At 41.3% G+C, this 20,534-nt stretch overlaps 1 protein-coding gene across 1 annotated transcript in view; it reads left to right on the plus strand.

The window, feature by feature from the left end:
* The window catches only part of LOC145392731 (glucose dehydrogenase [FAD, quinone]-like), a 79,461-nt gene that overhangs the window by 54,963 nt on the left and 3,964 nt on the right, over window positions 1-20,534 (plus strand). Inside the window, exons 4-12 of the mRNA XM_080267030.1 lie at window positions 1,769-1,977; window positions 2,658-2,844; window positions 4,497-4,628; window positions 6,247-6,368; window positions 7,927-7,980; window positions 9,538-9,651; window positions 11,197-11,356; window positions 15,252-15,412; window positions 16,046-16,223. Of these exons, the coding sequence (XP_080123156.1) occupies window positions 1,769-1,977; window positions 2,658-2,844; window positions 4,497-4,628; window positions 6,247-6,368; window positions 7,927-7,980; window positions 9,538-9,651; window positions 11,197-11,356; window positions 15,252-15,412; window positions 16,046-16,223 (1,317 nt within the window). The remainder of the gene's footprint in view (window positions 1-1,768; window positions 1,978-2,657; window positions 2,845-4,496; window positions 4,629-6,246; window positions 6,369-7,926; window positions 7,981-9,537; window positions 9,652-11,196; window positions 11,357-15,251; window positions 15,413-16,045; window positions 16,224-20,534) is intronic.

A 20,534-nucleotide genomic window follows, 5' to 3' on the forward strand; every position in this document is an offset into this window, starting at 1 on the left:
CCTTGCCTGACATCAATACAGATTTTCCAATAATTATATACAGATCACTGACGTTTGGGTGGTACTGAGTGATGTCTATAAAATTAAAATATTAAATACGTAAAACGAAGAACATAAATAGATACACACAAGGATGGCACCATGTAGATAGGTTAACTGAGAGAGAGAGAGAGAGAGAGAGAGAGAGAGAGAGAGAAACGTGAGGTGAGGCAGGTAAAGGTTGCAGGTCTTGGCTCTTCCGGGGGGATGGGGGGCAAGGCAACATCGCTGGTCATCTGTGCACTCAGGAAAAGAAAACACAGGATTTAATCATGGCCGCCCAAGTGATGATGACGTGAGTGGGGAGGCTGTTGGCGAGGCTACACACACACACACACACACACGCTGATAGACAAAGATAGATAGAGATAAAAAGATAGATGGATAGATGGTCATAAGAATTACACACACGAACACATAAAAACACATAGATACATACACAAAACAAAGAGAGAAAGAAGAAGGAAAAGAGAGACAGGAAGAAACAAAAACAAAAAGATTGGTTTCTATTTTTAAGTCCATACGTTTGAGGCAGGCGACCTTGCCCGCTGTGACAGGTGTGGGTCAAGGGAAAAGTAGGAGTAGGGGAGGAATGTACGTGTGTGTGTGTGTGTGTGTGTGTGTGTGTGTGTGTGTGTGTGTGTGTGTGTGTGTGTGTGTGTGTGTGTGTGTGTGTGTGTGTGTGTGTGTGTGTGTGTGTGTGTGTGTGTGTGTGTGTGTGTGTGTCTGTGTGTCTGTGTGTGTGTGCGTGTGTGTGTGTACATATTAGAGAGAGAGAGAGAGAGAGAGAGAGAGAGATGCTGGCCATTTGTGGATGTGGATGCCATGTGTGAAATGGTGAACATGGAGGTATTTATGGAAAGTCTGGCGTATGTATAGTGTTGATGGAAAGCTGCTGAATGCAATTAAGAGATTTTCTGACGGTGATGAAACGTGTTTACATGATGTCGCCGTCGAGGTGGCCTTGGCGTAGAAGTGGTTTTGGCATTGAAGTGGCTTGTCAATGAAGTTGCTTGGTTATGTAGTGGCTTGATTGGTCAGCTGACTGAAAGGCTTGACCCAGGAAGGGAGGAAGGGTCGAAGTCAATGGGTCCTAAACTATTTATGCCATGATACCAAATGTCTAACCTGCTAGGAATAGAGGGAAAATAAAGGCCAAAGGAAAATGAAAAAAGCAAGAAGAGAGTTAGAATAGAAGAGAAGAAGAGACTGTAAGGAGAAACAGACTGGAGACAAAAAAGCCCTTTTAGTAGCCTCTTACGACAAGCAGGGATACTGGGGAAGTATTCTTCACCTCCCTCCCCCTCCCCAGGGGATCAAAACTAGTTTTACCATACATGAAATCTGCTCAATAAAATCTGTTTTGTGTTGTGGTGTGGTGGTGCAGTCGGGTGCGTGTTTGCTCACCACCAATATATCTGTGTTGTGTTTTGGTGGTGTAGTGAGAGGCGTCTTAGATAAGTAAAATCAACAGGTTGTGATGCAGTGGGAAGAGGTACAGAAAGGTACATTTTTTACCATTAACAAATACGTGGTGCGTTGTCGGAGTAAAAAGATTTTTGCTCAATAAAACGTTCGGTACAGTATGTACTGTCCATGGTGTGAGGGTGGTACAAGAGCTTTGTTCACTAAACCCTCTGTGTTGTGGTGGTGTGGTGGTGTTGTGGCTTGGCGAAGTGGGGTGCATATTTGTCCGCTAAAACCTTTGTGTTCTGTTGTGTTTTTGCAGTGGGTGGTGGTACAGCAGGGTGTGTGTTGGCTGCTCGTCTGTCAGAGGTGCCTGAGTGGCGGGTGCTGCTGCTGGAGGTGGGTGGGCCGCCGCCACTGGAGACGATGGTGCCAGGCTTCCTACCCATTTCCTACGTCCCAGGATACGAGTACGACTGGGGATATGCCACCGTCCCACAGAAGTACAGCTCACAAAACTTAGCAAACAAGGTGAGTCACTGGGAGAATTACACTGTTTCTTGATTAAATTATACACCTCCCACAACATCGCCAACAGGGTAAGTGACTGGAAGAATTACTCTGTTTACTGAAGAAATTATGTAGCTCCCACAATTTCGCCAACGGGGTAAGATTGGCTGGCAAAACTCGATTGCTACGCATAAAGCTAATTGCCAATCTCCTCCAGTTTACAGTAACGGTTGTTTGAAAAAAAAAAAAAAAAAAAAAGTGATATTTTGAACCATATCCCTTACATAACATAGGTAGACCCACCGTATTATAATCTGCCATTTTTTCCTTATATCCGATGAATGTCATTCAGTTTAGAAGAGACACACAGAACCTAAAGGGTTAGAGATAACCTTCATTGCTCTCTGCAAAACTTGAGGACTTTCGTATGTTATATAAAATCGTTCAAAGGTAGCAAAGAAAAAAAAAAGTGAAAATCCATCATCGGACTGATGGAGCTAATAAACACTATCAAGCATAACATCAGCGTTAATAGTAAATCATCCTTTACTTGGTGTGTGTGTGTGTGTGTGTGTGTGTGTGTGTGTGTGTGTGTGTGTGTGTGTGTGTGTGTGTGTGTGTGTGTGTGTGTGTGTGTGTGTGTGTGTGTGTGTGTGTGTGTGTGTGTATGCGTGTGTATGCATGCGTGTATGCGAGTGCAGGCAGCCAGACAGCCCCAGGGTCGTGTGTTGGGGGGCGGGTCCACAGTGAACGCCATGTATCACGTGCGGGGCAACAGGCGAGACTTTGACCACTGGGCCGCCCTAGGGAACCCAGGATGGGACTACGCCTCTGTCCTCCCTTACTTCATCAAATCTGAGGACTACAGAGGACACTTCGGCGACACAGGTAATTATTACAGTATACACATCCACATACATCCATTTCTCTAGTGCATCTATGTCATCCATGATACACATCCATATTCATCTGCCTCTCTATTTCATCTAAATCTCTTATCCATCCATCCATCTAATTTATCTATATCCAGTTCATCCATACCTCCTCTGATGCTACACTACCATGGTTAGGTGCATTAATCAGTCAGTCCACCTGCTCAATCTATATCATATCTAATCATTCATCAGGTTCATCTGCATCTATTTTATCCATACAAGCAAGTACTTAATCTGTACCCAGTTCATCCATCCATCTGCTTCATAGTTCGTCGATCCATCCATCCATCTAGTTCATCTATATCTAGTCCATTTATCCATCCAGCTTTAAGCACGCGTCAAACTGGCATCTCCCCATCATGAATGCTGAGCTATAAAAAAGATTAACTGTATAATACGGTGCTATTCACGATAAGTGCCATGGAAAGGATGTTGAGTCACAACAATTTCTTATTCTGCCACTGAGCTGTGGAAAATTAGCTGCAAAAGGACAAAAACCTCCGTCTAGTTAAAATGAATTAACTGTATTCCATCTCTATCTAGTTCGTCCATTCATACATTAAGTTCATCTATGTCTAGTTCATTCGTCCATCCAACCGTCTAGTTCAGCAATATCTGTAGTCCCTTCACCTTGACTTGGCGCAAATTTTCGTCCTTTTGCAACTTATTTCACGTAGCTCAACTGAAGAATAAGATAATGCTACAGCTCAAGATCATTTCAAAAGCACTTCTTCGTGATTAGCATCATATGATAGTGTTAATCTTTGTTATAATTAGTATTCAAGATGAAGAGATGACGGTTTTAAGCCAAGTTAAGGTGAAAAGGGTATACGAGGGACGTTCAAAATGTTCTGGCAACAGGGTAATACAAGCGAAATTAATAGAGTTACACATTTATTGAAGTTCACACTCCTTCAACATACTCTCCTCTAAGGTTACACTTTTGGAGCCGTGTCATCCACTTAACAAAGCACTCCGAATACTCAGAAACAGGTGTACTCTTCAGTTCTGAATTTATCCTCCTGGCAAGGCCTGTTCCCTTCGAAAATGGATTCCAGCAAGTTTTTCTGACAATTTAAGGAATAGCCAAAAGTCACAGGGTGCCGTCCTGACCTGGCACCGTGTGGCTTTTGGCTATTCCCTAAGTTGTCAGAAAAACCAGCTGGAATCCATTTTCGAAGGGAACAGGCCTTGCCAGGAGAATAAATTCAGAACTGAAGAGTACACCTGTTTCTGAGTACTCGGAGTGCTTTGTTAAGTGGATGACACGGCTCCAGAAGTGTGTAAACCTTAGAGGAGAGTATGATGAAGGAGTGTGAACTTCAATAAATGCGTATTTCTATTAATTTTGCTTTTATTACCCTGTTGCCAGAACTTTTTGAACGCCCTCATTCATCCACCTTACGATATTAAGCCAAATTACAGTGGAAAGAATATAGGTCATCTACTGGACGATTTTTTTGTTTGTGTTCCCCTACAGCATGCCATGGTAGAGGTGGCCTCATAGGTGTCACTCCCGACCCCCAGTGGTCTGGTGTTAGCGTGAATAAAATACCAAAATGTTGCCCACAGAGCTCACAAGGGTTCATGAGGTTTGCGTTTCAGCTGCGTACCATGGCAGAGGTGGACCCATAGGCGTCACCCCAGCCCCCCTCACCCTACTCTCACGGGCGTACATCCAGGGTGGGAAGGAACTGGGATATCCCTTCGTAGACTACAATGGACCAGAACAGATTGGTGAGTCTACACGTACACAGTGGTACCGTTCTGTATGGCAGGAAGGAGGAGGAGGAAATGGAGGAGGAGGAGACGGGGGGATGGGAATCGAGTACGAGGTGGAGAGATAAAGGTACAAGTATATGTATGCATGTATAGGAGGGTGAAGTGTGGTGGGAAAAGAACCCCAACAGACCGGTAAGTCAAGCAAAGAAAATACTGTAATACGACACACTGAGCTCATATTTAACAATCAGTAATAAGGCAAATAATGAGAAATGTTAAGATGTGCAGGGAAGGAGGTGTGAAGATAAATGTGAAAGGTAATAACCCCCTCGATCAACTGACGTATTTCTGATCTTAATAAGGTTGCCCCCAAACGAATTCATTCAACTACAAAAGGACTTTCAGTTGCGAAGTTCTTGAAGCATATATTTCCCCTCGAGTTCAGAAAGTCTTCCCTAACTTTAAAAAATCGTCAAAAGATGGCAAGAACAAAGCAAAAAGTAGGAAGTAGGTCATGGCAACGGCGGCGGCGGCAGCAGCTGCGGTGTTGGTGGTGGTTGTTGTAATGCTGTAACCCCTGACCCGGATGTGACCCCATTGGACTGCAAGCTGAAGCTGACCATTACCTGCGTCCACTTTCCTCCTTTCGGGAAACATAGAGGCAGCTGTGGGAGGCTTATGTGACAAGCTTACATCGGTGCCATTATGTAAAGACACACATTTGCAGCACCGTTATATTTTGTACTGATGACGTTAAACAAAGAAAAATATGTTACATGATAAACAGGGAGCTATTTACCATATTATCAGCGATACATCAAAGAATATATATATATATATATATATATATATATATATATATATATATATATATATATATATATATATATATGAGAAACAGAAATAATTATACTGGTGATAATAAACAATTCTTATCATTAAATAAAAAAGTAAAAATTCTTAAAGAAAGAACTATATGCTAAAGAAAACTTACGGGATAATATATTTGATGAAACTATCCCTTTCAGTTCCAGTAAGTCAATTTGATTCTGTCCTTGCTATTTCCTGACGACTTCATTCGATTTAGTAAAGGTCTCTAGTAGTAAGTATCGAAAACCTTCGGTTCGAACCCTCACTCGACCTCCTTAATCTGACTACTTATTTTCCATCATTTCTAGTTATGCCCAGGCGATTTTACTCAGCTTAGGAGAGATCCCTCGTACTGAAGTGGTAAGTGAAGGTTATATAATCCAAATTATCCGGTTCAAAACACATCTTCAAAGCTGAGTAAAAATATCTGGAGAAATCAAGAATAAAATGAAAAATACATCATCGAATTGAAGGCATTATTCTAAATTAAACTCCCTGGAAGCAGCACGAATAAAGTCACAAGTACGTCCTCTTGCTGAATGGTTTGCTGACACTTGGTACGACAAAGGGTACCAGTCAATCCCGTACCAGATAGATAGAGACGTTTGTCTTCTTTCATACAGATACCAAACACTTCACTATCATATAAGATTAATATTAAAGTGACTATGAACTAACTGTGGGATATATTAATTGGTATAAAAGCCAGTTTATCGTAAAAATTAGTTATGAATCTTTATAAGTACGGTCCTTGGTGTGACAGGTTTCTCCCAAGCCACGTTCTCCCTCCGCGACGGTGTGAGGTCCTCCACGGCCGAGGGTTACCTCAAGCCAGCCGCATCCAGACCAAACCTCCACATCCTCCACAGTTCACTTGTCCACAAGGTTTGTATTCTATCATCTACATCCGCCAATCATCTCTTTTTTTTTTCTTTTCTTTTCTTTTCTTTTTAACATCAGGATCGTAGGGGTCTACTACTAGGCTTCACAGTCTCAACATCCAAGACAAAGATGACAAGTCGCTAATTCCTGAATGAATCATGTGAACATTAAATCCCAACTAACCCTTGAGTATAAACATTTATGAGTCAAATCTGGTCTGAGTTCCTGAACCTACTATACGATCTGCTGACCATTAAGTTGTACGATTACCGCCTACCGGAACGGCGTAAGGAACGGTTTCCTGGGTTAAAGGAAACTATTTGGGTTGTTAGTCTGCGTTGTCACATGAAGGCAGCAGCGCATATGAATGGATGTAACAGTATACACACACACACACACACACACACACACACACACATATATATATATATATATATATATATATATATATATATATATATACATATATATATATATATATATATATATATATATATATATATATATATATATATATATATATATATATATATATATATATATATATATATATATATATATATATATATATATATATATATATATATATATATATATATATATATATATATATATATATATATATATATATATATATATATATATATATATATATATATATATATTGTTGTTTGTATGTATGTATATACTAGTCTCTGATTTGTCGTCAGTGTCTGCTCCCCTTCAGTGGCACACTTCCCATAAGCACAGGAGGCAGTGCAGTTGGACCTTTAGTAGACGATTATCCAACAGGAACGCCCGTATAATTCATTACCAGCAGAATTCATGTTTGGCTGGGGGGATTGTGGCACATAATCTCATCTCCCTGCCACACAGTTTCTGGTGAGTAGTAATTTATGTGCCACCTTATTCATAATACTCGGTGGAGCCCTATGTATCTATAGGGGATCCCATGGTCCGCACCGTACATGACGGCACCTGGTATCTACGAGATGTTCCCCTATCCATCACCTGGGGACGTTTTTCAGCACAAGGATTTTCAGTGGCAAAGACCTGTACAAGCAATAGCTCTGCATCATCATGTGGCCATTTTAAATGCAGATGCAGATGTGCTTTTCAAAGTTCATCAAAAAAGTAATTAACGTTAATACCAGTTCAGTCATACTGAAACTAGGGACACCGATAAGATATCTAAAAAAAGAAGTGAGTCAAGAAAGTCTGACAATATATGAGACGACACTCACACACACACACACACATATTATTATAATATATACTGTATATCTATCTATCTATATCTATCTGTCTATCTATCTATCTATCTATCTATCTATCTATATACACACACACACACATACATATATGAGCCAAATTCAGCCTTGAATTTTTTGTAAGAATCAGATGATGATAATGATAAACCTAATGCTTCCTTTTTGCGGATATACAGTACAGTGTGATGATGATGATGATGGTGATGATGATACACCAAATGTTTCTCAACTTTTCTTGGGATATACTGTATGATGATAATGATGAAGCCAATCCAACCCTTCGTCCCCAGGTGCTGTTCACCGGGAGGAGAGCCACAGCCGTACAGTTTGAACACGGAGGCAAGGTGAGTGGCGCGATATTTAGTAAGACGCCTTATAGCCGCAATCAATGAACCGATGCACAAACACTACTACATTGCCTTAGAGTCATATCCTAGGCGATTTGTTTTGCATATCACATCTTAATATTCTTTTGTGTTACTAATGTTGCTTTAATGTCGACATTATTTTGCATCAATATACAAGGGGACTTGGAGGTGTAATGTGCTGAACGAACCGCTAAGGAAGACGTGCTACGAAGTCCCCGAAGCAATTTATATAATCAAAAGTGCCTTTAACACCCGAATTTTTCTTCTCATAATAGTGCACCTCCTTGGTCTGAGCAACTTAATTGGGTCCTGGACAGTGCTGCCACGATTTCAACCTCTTCTACCCAAAGAGTTACTTTAACACTGTATTGTTGCTACGCTAGATGAATTTACTCAGCTAAAGGTAGACCTCTTGCAATGAATAGGCCAACGAAAACTAAGGTTGACCTCTCCTGTTCGAATAATTCCTCCGAAGCGGAATAAATTTATCTGGGAGTGGTAAGAATAAAGTGGAAATTACGTCATCAAAATGAAGAAGTTAAAAAATGTACAGTTAGTCTTGGATGGGACTTTAAAATGCGCATGCTCAACGGGGAGTGGTGTGGTGTTCCACAGCTAAACCTGCTCAGAATCAAGTTTTCACTTGATAAAAGACTACATTAGTCAGGATACTCACTTGACTTAGTCTAGAGTGTGAACCATATTAAGATGCCCAGTTCCACCAAACTTAGATCTGTTAATAAGCAACGATATCATGGAAGTGCCAGAACTGAAGCCTTGTTTCTTACGGGATAAATATAAATCAGTCACCTCCATCCATCCATCCATCATCCAATCCTATGTCGCCCCACAGAGAAGCGTAGGAACCCGGGGCTAGGCAAGTTGGTCCTGACATTTAAGATGAGGGTGACCAGCCTCACTTATCCCTGAGTGGCATTACGTGAGCAGTAAACCCCAACCACCCTTTGGATATAAACCTTCGCCGGCTCAATCAGATTGGAGTGCCATAATTACCCACTAAATCACCAGGCGCCAAATTTGGTTTTATGGTTACCACCCATCGTAGTAAATGGTTTCCTGGTGTACAGGAAACCATTTGGCTTGCCACTCAGTGTAGAGTCACCCAAAGGCAGAAGGAAGAGGAGAGAATGAAGGAAAGAAAGACAGAAGAGGGAGCGTAATGTTATCCGTAGGCAGAAGGACGAGGAAAGAATGAAGGGAACAAGGACAGAAGAGGATGGAAGGAAAGAAGGTGGAGGATAGGAAAGGGTAGACACCTGAGAGCAGCGTGCCGGTACTACATTGAGTGAGTGGATGGTGAGTGCCCCCACCTACAACGATCTATGTTATATTATTAATGCATATAGAGTGGAAGAAAATCATCTGACGATAAGCAAAATATGCTAAAAATACTGTACATCACCGGGTTCAAAGGGTTAATTAGGAGTTATGTTTTTTCTCGTGCATACCTTTCGCTGTTTTCCAGAATACGCGCTTATATTTCCTAGCAGCTGCACATTTATTCCCTTTCAGATAATGAAGGTGGGTGCGAGACGTGAAGTGATCATGTCGGCGGGCTCCGTAGCCTCGCCCAAACTGCTGATGCTGTCTGGCGTAGGACCCAAACACCAGCTGCACAAACACAAGGTACCTCAATAACTCTTTAATTCTCTCTCTCTCTCTTTCTCTCTCTCTCTCTCTCTCTCTCTTGTCACGACGAGAGGGATTTCCTGAATAAAATCGTCTACAGGATGCAAGATTGTTAAAAAGTCGTCGCCGTAACGAATGGGTTAACGGAGTTTGTAATCCTTTCCTTCACGTAGCTACTTCTTAATCCAATTTCTCCTACCTCCGGACGATTTTATTCAGCTCTGGAGAGACTTTCCGAACTGGAGAGGTTAGACAAGCCTTCACTCTACTTCTTTAATAATCGGGTGCTCTTAAATAAAACAGTAATAATAACAATCATCATCATCATCATCATCATCATCCGGACCTCCTTTCCCACCCTAGGGCATGACGAGGAGTAGCAATATAATAATAATAATAATAATAATAATAATAATAATAATAATAATAATAATAAACAAATAAAAAGTCTGGTAGCAGCAAGAGTAAAATCTACGTCATCGGAGTGAAATGGTTGACCCTTCACCCTGGGAGCACAACTGCTCTATACTGTACTCTGTTCGTTTTAACTAGGCATAAAACTAACATCTCTCTATCTTCAGTGCTGAGTTCAGATATCACGAAGAAGGGCTGAGGAAAGGATGTAGAACCGTGGTAGTGTCTTAGTCTGTCACTGCTCTACGGGAAATAGGCTGCAAAAGGACGAAAATCTTCGGGCAAGTTAAAGTGAATGAGTTATAATCAAGGCGACTCTGACCAACACGATTTTAGTGGCCACAAGGAACCTTCCCCCCACCCCCCGAGATCCAACAGTTGAGCTGAATAAAACAGTCAGGAAGTGGGAATAAAACCAAAATGACGTGCTTGTAGTGTAGGGGTTAATAGCTAACATGTGGATTATCGGCTTATTCTTAAAAATGACTGCCTTTTGCACTTTTGTCAATAAAGAACACAAAACAACAACAACAACAACTGCTGCTACTACTACTGCTACTACTACTACCACCACCACCACCATTATCACTACCCTTACTACTACTACTACTACCACCACCATTATCACTACCCTTACTACTTCCACCACCCTTACTACTACTACCATTACCACTACCCTTACTATTAACACCAATACCACTATCCTTATTGCTACCACCATTACCACTGGCCTTACCACTACCACCATTACCACTACCCTTACTGCTACCACCATTACCACTACCCTTACTACTACAGCCATTACCATTACCCTTACTGCTACCACCATTACCATTAACCTTATTACTACAACCATTACCACTGCCCTTACTACTGCCACCATTACCACTACCTTTACTACCACTGCTACTATTACTACTACTTCCACCACCATTACCATTGCCCCATCTTCTACTACTGCTGCTACTACTACTATTACTGTTGCTGCTGCTATCGATACTACTACTACTACTACCATTACCCCTATTGTTACTGCTGCTGCTGCTGCTGCTGCTGCTGCTGCTACTACTACTACTACTACTACCATATTACTCCTACTGCTACTACTACTACTATTTTATTGTTTAGTTGCCTGTGGTAGCGGACCTGCCTGGCGTGGGAGACAATGTACACGACCACGTTGAGGTGCTGGGCCTCAGCTGGCTCTCCCCCATGATTGTGTCCACCTCCAGCCTCCTGACCACCTTCAGCAAGCCATCGCTCCTCCAGTATGTCGCTAGAAGGGAAGGTCAGTAGTACAGCTCTTATTGCTTGTAAATAATATATAGATAAATGAAAGAAAAGCATTCGGGAGCCGAATGCTAATCGCCGGCCAGAATATACTTTTGGCCAAGTCACAAACTACTTACAAACCAAATGTGATGAAAATTTGCAAAACCCTACGGAATTCAGTCACCGCGTTTCACAAAAAGCCAATCCATTAAATAAAAAAAAGAATAGTTGACCTTTGGCAACCATTTTGGTGACCTTGACCTTGATCTCAAGTGCCCATTTGCGAACTCGTCCAAGATTTTGGCCACATCTTGATATCCTGAAGGTTTCATGTTGACAGCTCAAATCGTTCATGAAATATAATGGTAACAGATACACAGACAATGGTAACAGAACACACACACACACACACACACACACACACGCGCACACGCACGCAGGCACGCACGCACGCGCGCGCACACACACACACACACACACACACACACACACACACACACACACACACACACACACACACACGCCGAAGGCAGACGCGGGCAAAAACTTTATCGCTTCGCCTTGGTACTAGCGGGGGATAAGAGAGAGAGAGAGAGAGAGAGAGAGAGAGAGAGAGAGAGAGAGAGAGAGAGAGAGAGAATGAATGAGGAAGAGGATGAGAAAGAAAGAATGAAGAAAAGTCAGTTCTCGTGGTGTCAGGAGTCTTTCTAACACCTCTTCCTTACCAGTTTATTTCAACAGATGGCTTGTTAATATTCTCTTGTATTCATCCTCTCTAAGACGATAATAAACAGAAGGATGGAGAATATTAATGGCTAGTATGCAAAATAAATGGTTGAGAGAGTATTAACGGTTAGTATGCAAAATAAATGGTTAAGAGAATGTTAATGGTTATTATGCAAAATAAATGGATAAGAAGAATATTAATGGTTAGTAGCCTATGCAAAAAATGGTTAAGAGAATATTAATGATTAGTATGCAATATAAATGGTTAAGAGAATATTAATGATTAGTATGCAAAATAAAATGATTAAAAAACATTAATGGTTAGAATGCAAAATAAATGATAAAGAAAACTTTAATTGTATGTGTGCAAAATAAGTGGTTAAGGAAGATTTTTTAGAAAACCTAAAAAAATGAAAATTCAGCCGAAGCTACCATGTTCTAAGGCACGTATTCTCGTCGGCTTGGGAAGCTGTCTTAACACCTCTTCTTTAGCTATTTATTTAGAATATTAGACTCCGTGTCCTGTGTTATATTATTTATGCATTTCTATTTCTGACCTGAATACATTAATAACAAACAAGGGAATCTTAACGTGACACAAGCAGAAAAATAAACAGTAAGGAAGAGATGTTAGGGAGCCTCTTTAACCGACAAGACAACGGCCTTAACTGATTTTAGAGATTTCGTAACACCTCTGTCTTGGCGATTTACTATGCACATTACACCTCAATATCATCTTAGATGTTGATGACGCAAATTATGTTCTTAATAAACTATGTGAATAACACGAAAGAGAATGTGAAGATGTAATAAGCAAGGTATTACAGAAACTGTGTTGGTGTATGCAGGACATTATACAGTAGAAGCTGTGTTGTGATGCCACTTGTGAACATGTGCTCAGCCAACAGAACAATCAATCAATCAATCATTTCCTGTGGCACCCCACGGGATGCACAGGGCCTCGATGAACTCTCTCCACCAATATTAGTCTCTTGCCATCTCCTTCAGGTCCCACCAACACTCCTCTCCTGCTTCTCTTTTCATTGTCCTCAACCAGGTTTCCCTCGGCCTACCTCTGCCTCTTCTTCCTCTAGCAGTCCACTCTGGCATATCCTGTATTAAACTGCCTTCTTTTCTATATATGTGCCCCAGCCATTTCCAGCGAGACAGTCTCACATATTCATCAACGGGTTCCACTCTCGTAATATCCCTTACTCTTTCATTTGTAACTCTGTCTTGCCACTTTACCCCAAGAATCCTTCTCAGGATTTTATTCTCAAATCCTAATACTTTCTGATCTGTTACAATTGTACTGTACCATGACTCATGCCCATAAATTAAAACTGGTCTGACCATGGACTTGTAAATTTTTACTTTAGTATGTACTTAAAGCATATTATTATTCCTAACAGATTTCAACATTCCAACAGCCAGAAGCGTACCTAGAGATCTGGGGGCCCGGGGGGCTAGGTTCTTTGTGGGGTCCCCCTCCTGGAGGGGGGCCCCCTCAAAGAACCTAGCCCCCCCTCGTTCTCAATACTTATCTAATATCTCAGCCGGGATTGTCGGGATAATAAATATATATATTTTTAAATATTAATAAAGAAGCTTATAAATTTTTAAGGCTTTTTGGGGCCCTCCTCAATTGGGGGCCCGAGGGGCAGTTTCAAACAGCCCCCCCGCCCCCCCTCAGGTACGCCACTGCCAACAGCTCGCCAAGCCTGTCTAATCCTCTCCTCAATTTCATTGTTTAATGATCCATTAGATGATACAATCATTCCCATATATTTAAAATTTTCTACATTCTTCACCACATTATTTCCAATTACACAACTGATTTGGTTCTCAACGATCATATTAATAATTTCAGTCTTTCCACAATTTATTACCAATCCGACTTTTTCTCTTCCTCCATCAGTCAATCAGGCACCCTCTGCATCTCGTAAATACTTCCGCAAATCAGTACAACATCATCAGCATAGTCCAAATCCATCAGCCTCTTATTTTCTTTCCACTTAATTCCTGCACCGGTTCTCCTTACAACCTTTCTCATAACATGATCCATAACCAAAACAAACAGCAAAGGTGAAAGAACTCCTCCTTGAATCACTCCTAACCTAACTTCAAATGGATCACTCAAAGAATCACCCACCATTACCTTACAAAAAGTACCTTCATGCAGGCTTCAAATAATATTTACAATAGAACACAGCTTGTAAAATATCCAGTGAAGAAAGCTTGCCTTCAAATGTGGTAAACTTATGAGTGTCTTATAATGGCTAGACTGGCAGTACGAGTATCATCACAGGTGTGCAAAACTTCAGGTGAACTGGGTCGGGAGTTCATGTCCTGCCCGGGACAACTTTTTTTTTTTTTTTTTTTTTTTAAAGGCTGGAAGGGTAGGGATTAGGAAAGGATGGAAGAGGTAAAGTGGAATGGGGTGATTGTGATCTGTCGGGCATAGCTGGGTATATACTCTCTGCGAAGATGGACTCTGTAGATTGAGTATTAGAGATTTCTCCTAGAAAATCAAATGGGGAAGGAGGACAGATTTATGGGTGCAGTGGATGGAATTGACGGGGAGTACACTCTAAGAAGACACGTGTTATATGTCAAGGGATCTTGGGATGGGGAAGGTTACTCGTAAGACAAAGGCATCTCCTAGAAATATGATGTAGGAGGTAGAGAAGAGAGAAGAGGGGAGAGTGGAGGATGATGGTGGGTGGTGAAGCAGGGTGGGCTAATACTCAGAAGATTGCCATTTTATGATTCGATAGCATGGGTGCGATGCAGGTTTAACTAAGACTTCGGGAGATTTCTCAGTAGCAAATGAAATCCGTCTGCAGCGGAGTAAAAATTATAAATCGCCAGCTGAAGTTTATGGACACATCGAGATAGCCTCTTAATCCATAGTTCTCAAGAGGTTTCCCACTGGAGAATAATATCGTCTGACGTTAGATGGAGTGAAGTAGATGAGTCATTAGCTAAGATTTAAGAGTTAAATGCTTTCTTCTGGAGTAACAAAAAATATTACGTGCCATGAGACCTTGTTCTGTGTGTAACCTAAAACACACACACACACACACACACACACACACACACACACACACACACACACACACACACACACACACACACACACACACATTGTACAATTATTGATTTAACTGATCTTCTTTCATCAGGACCTCTGGCTACGGCTCCTTTCAATTTCCTGAATGCGTGGGTGAAAGTGGGACGCGGCGGTGATCCGATGTGGCCGGACATACAGCTCTTCCTCAACTCAGCAACTTTGGCTTACGACCTCGGAATCTTAAACGCCGGCTTCTGGGGACTTGATAAGCAGGTATTTTTCACGTTACTCAGTCGTTGCAGCTGATTGTCATAATAGTTCATAGGCATTTCAGGACAGCAGTGACTGATTAGAAAAATACACTTCGGTGATTCACTGTGAATACTGTAGCGCAATTCATATCCATTGGTGTTTCTATCTGGAAAAATAACTTAAAGCTAATATATGGAAGGTTTTCACGTGACGCCATCAAACCTGAAATCCTCCATCATGGCAAACGTAAACATGCGTTCGAATGTAGCAAAATCGTAAGTTCTTGCAATATCCACGGGTGTCATGACATGCATGATCAGAAGAAACACTTAAGAGTACTACAGACCGACGATGTTCGAAATCAGGGAGAAAACGTTAAAGCTGTGTCAGGAGAGGAGATGCTTGTGGTTTGCCCTCTGAACCAAAATGAACACTAGGAGCTCGTATATAAATATACGGTACATATATATTTTTTTAACGCCAAAAACTCTCGTCGTACATCGTTCCCCACATTTATGGAGTACACCCATTGCCGTTTAAACATATGAACGTTAGATGACCTCAGTACGTCATATCAATATGTAACAAGCAATTTGCAAAAGTAAATCTAAGCTTGAAACTTATTTTAGTGACAATTACTGTTTTGTGTTACAGCGACTTTTCGAGTATATGGGTGAGATCTTTGGACGTGAAGGGTTTACCATTAGGCCCATCTTGGTGCGTCCTAGGAGTCGCGGCACTATCACCCTCAAGTCCCGAGATCCACGAGATGCTCCCAACATCGACCCGCAACTGCTCACACACCCAGACGATGTGGACACTCTGGTGGCAGGTAAGTGTAACAGGTATTATTAGTTTGTGCCCGAACTCATAACTTTAATCAATTCCCTCTTGTATCTCAGTATTTAATTAGCAGGAAAAACAAGAGACATTAAAGATTTCATATACTTTTTTCTAAATGACGGAGGAAACTTATTAAAAAAAACAAAAACTTCCTATGTGCATTGAACATTGACAGTCTTTTATGGAATTTGCATATATCTAGTATCAACATAGTTTACCTTAGTAGCGTACAAGAGAATAAGAGTGTAATACGAAAAATGAATAGTTGAAGAGGCAGAACAGCCAGGTATCAAAGACCATATGACACTAATTCAAAGCAAATATTTATGAGTATATTACTAGCAATGGAAATGAAACGAGGAAGATGTTGAAGTGGTCTTGGCTGAAGCAAATTGGCGTTAAAGCGACTTGGCATTAAAGTGACGCGAATTGAGATATTTATTGTTGTTAAAGGTATAGAGTGCTTATACAACAAAAGAAGATGGTGGGTCTTGCCACACACTTTCTTCAGCCAATACAGTTACATATAGTTAAAGAATGTACATTCGTGGGTGTGGCCACACCGTGGTTATACATTTGGGTGTAGCCACACGCCCTTTGATAAATATAAGTTACACTGTATGCTATAAAATACAAAGGCGCACACACACACACACACACACACACACACACACACACACACACACACACACACACAAGCAAACTCGAGACAATAGTGAAAGAGGACAGAAGTGCTAGCACTTCGCTCCACTGTGGGTATTCTTAATAGTATCTACTTAAGTGAATCAAACTCGTTATCAGGCTAGATTACACGATGATTCAACATACAGCAAATGAAAAAATGTAGTCCAAAGTAAACATCAAAAATCAGTTATGTAGCTTGACTGATCAGCTGATTAAAGTGCTTGACCGAGGAAGGATCGACGCCAGTGGGAAAAATTTCTAATCCGATTGTAGTAGAAGGTACACGGAAAAATCAAGAAGTAAGGTAGGACAGAAGAGAAAAGTAAGGAAAGACAGGCGAGACAGAAAAATGACCCTCTACTATTTGAGAGGATCCGTTTCAGATCACAGATCACACCACAGATCCACGGTCAGACGATGTACTAGTTAAGCCATTGAATCCGGATCCTGGGATCTGTCGGCCATAACTCAGCAGAATCCGTGATCTGCTGTGAATCCACCTCTAGAGAAGGGTTGAGTTGGATCATAAACAGTCATTCTCAGAAGGGTTGAGTTGGATCATAAACAATCATTCTCAGAAGGATTGAGTTGGATCATAAACAATCATTCTCGTAGCTCCTCCAAAAGTACTTTTTTGGGGGGCCGCCATGGCCTCCTTTTATTTATACAATGCTCTCAGGTGAAGGAGATGTATAGCAAGTACAAATACTGCATAATTAGGTTAGTGGTAGTCGGATAAAAGTGTGGAGACCGTGAAACATGATCAGGCGATCGGGGCAATACGACTCTGCCATTCTTCTTTATTTTTTTATTTTTTTATTTTTTTTTTTATGCATGGAAGAAGGAACCAAAGGCCAGGAGCCGCAAACCGTTCCTTCCAAGGAAAAAAAAAAAAAAAAAAAAAACAATACAAAAGGGAGCCAAATTCAAGATCCGTTCATTTCGAGATGCCTGGACACACTGCGTTTGAAAGACTGGAGATCACAGGGAGTAGGAAATACAGACAGAGATGGACAGAAAAGGGATGAGAGTTTGTATCAACGGGTGCCACGCACCAGTCGTACAGACGGAGGAATGTAAGCAGACAGTTCAGAGGAGCAGTGACCAATGAAGTAGTGATAGAAAAGAGATAATGATGCAACAGTGTGGCGAAGAGATAGAAGTTGAAGGGAGCCAGTAAGAGGAGGAAATAAAAACGTTCCCCCGAGCTAGACCTAATTAGATCATATAGCCCTGCTAGGTGACAGGAGGGCGCTACCCCTCCCGGCATGGCAGCTACCGGGCGTGGCTCGAACGCCCGACCTCCGGTCCCGAGTCCGACGTTCTACCACTGAGCCACCCTGCCCCCTATGGTAATAAGAGGAGGAGAGTTAATGAAACGAGAAGCCTCTGACTCCACCATATTAAGAAGAGCTGTATGTGGGGCGTCCCCACATATGAGAGTTGTACTTTACACAGGGGCGAATAAAACCCGCGTATAAAGTCAACAACTGTGCAGGGGTAAAGAAGGTACGGAGTCTGCTCAGCACAACTAATCTCTTGGACGCAGATTTTACAAGAGATGTAATATGATCTTTTCAAGATAAGTCCCGAGAGAACGAAACCCCAGGTATGTTTAAGGATGATGCAGGATTAAGCTGGATATTATTAAACATTAGTGTACTCCATGTGAAGAGGATGGAGGGTGAGAGACTGACGAGGAGAGTGTATGTGAGTGAGGTGGTGGGGGGGGAGGAAGGGGGAGGCCGAGGATGAGATGGAGGGATGGAATGGAGAGGTATATGAGGGAGGGGTGTGTGAGTTGGGAGCAGTGAAATGGCGGGGGACAGGGCGACGTGGAGGCGATTTGTTTGTGGCCACGCCGTATGGGATTGAGGCGTCTGGCAATAGATAGATAGATATTACTCCTGTGGAAGATTTTGTCGGTTTGATAGGTGTAAAAAAATGAGTCTTTGGTGCATTAAAAATAGCAAGACAGTTTTTACCCCAGTCAGAGATACGAGCCAAATCAGATATTAGGTGTGTCATAGCATCATCCCTTGTTTGTTGAAGTAAATGCTGAGATGGACGTTGCGAGAACCGAATGGAAAGGTGAAGGGTGGAATCATCAGCGTATGAGTGGATAGGGTTAGATGCACCTTAGGTCATTGATGAATAAAAGGAAGAGAGTTGGTGATAGGACAGAGCCCTGAGGAATACCACTATTGATAGATCTAGAAGAACGGTGGCCGTCAACAACGGTAGCTACAGAACGACCAGAAAGGAAGCTATAGATGAAGACACAGATAGAAGGATAGAAGCCGTAAGAGGGCAGCTTGGAAATTAAAGGTTTATGCCAGACTCGATCGAAAGTAAACTTTCGGAACTACACCCAACTATCAGACAATGAATCTAATAAGCTCATTACTTAATTTAGGCAGTTATGAACACTTTTTTTTCTATAAGCATCTGTCGCAAATGCATTTTATAACGCACGTACTAAATATGGTGGAGGGGGGGAGGTTTCTCCAGCTCCTATCACCACGTTCTATTTCATGTAAGTTAAAATAAACTAACCCAATGAAGGATTCGTCTTTCATAGTAATATTAGTCAATACTGGTCAAAGTTATGTATAGCTATTCCCTGCCGGTAGTAGCCTATACCGGTACTTCAAGGATGTCGGAGAACCAATGATTGAGAAAAAAAAAAAAAAAAAAAAGATTCAGGAACGGGAATTTACAGAAGTACGTTTTCAAGTACACTATAAAGAGGTCCCGCCAGTAAACATGAAAATACAGTTTCTACGGGGGATGATGGAACCCTCCCACACTGCATTATGCTGGCACCACAACTTATAAATGCAAATAACAGTAGGTTAAGATTAAGTTAGATTACGGAAAAGGTTAGGATTAATTTGGTTAGGTTAGGTTAAGATTAGGTTAGAATAAATTTAGGTGACGAAAATTTTGTTTAGGTTAGTGTTACTAAAGTAAGTTAGGTATCGGTAGGCTTGAATAAATGAAGGTATGTTATGATCATTCGGTTCAGTTTGGATAAAGCAGCACTGATGAGGGAAGATTTAAGCCGAAGCGGCGTTCTAAGATTGCGTCCGTCTGTTTTCTGCCCCATGTGTTTGTCTTCGGCCCCCAAGAAACATGAAAACGCACTCAAGAAAATAAATATGAAGGACTTTGGTAAAAAAAAAATAAATAAATAAAAGATAAAAGGAAGAAAACGGCAAAATACAGTGGTCCCATGTCTTCTTGAAGATTACCCCTCCGATCTTCCACGCAAGCATATGTACATGGTACAATACCTCATATCTGCTATAAAATTGACTCCATCATAAAATATTTTAGTCGCGTAATTTAACTAATCATCATCATCATTATCCATGGCAAGTAGGGTCATGCAAAGCTGTGGAAAAACATCACAGGTGAGATCAGCCTCATTACCAGCTGTTGTTATGAGCCTAAACGGATCATCCTGTTCATTTATCACGAACCGGAGAGGCAAAATCTGGATTCAAACCCCAACCAGATCATGATCTGCTCCGTGATCTGCCAGTAAATTAAATCACTAAGGAAAGAGTTGCAAAATATCCAAAAACCATTTATAAGATGAGTTTCACTTAAA

This window comes from Coenobita brevimanus, chromosome 23 (genome assembly GCF_032717465.1).
Source record: "Coenobita brevimanus isolate Jiangsu-jjx chromosome 23, ASM3271746v2, whole genome shotgun sequence".
Classification (NCBI taxonomy): domain Eukaryota; kingdom Metazoa; phylum Arthropoda; class Malacostraca; order Decapoda; family Coenobitidae; genus Coenobita; species Coenobita brevimanus.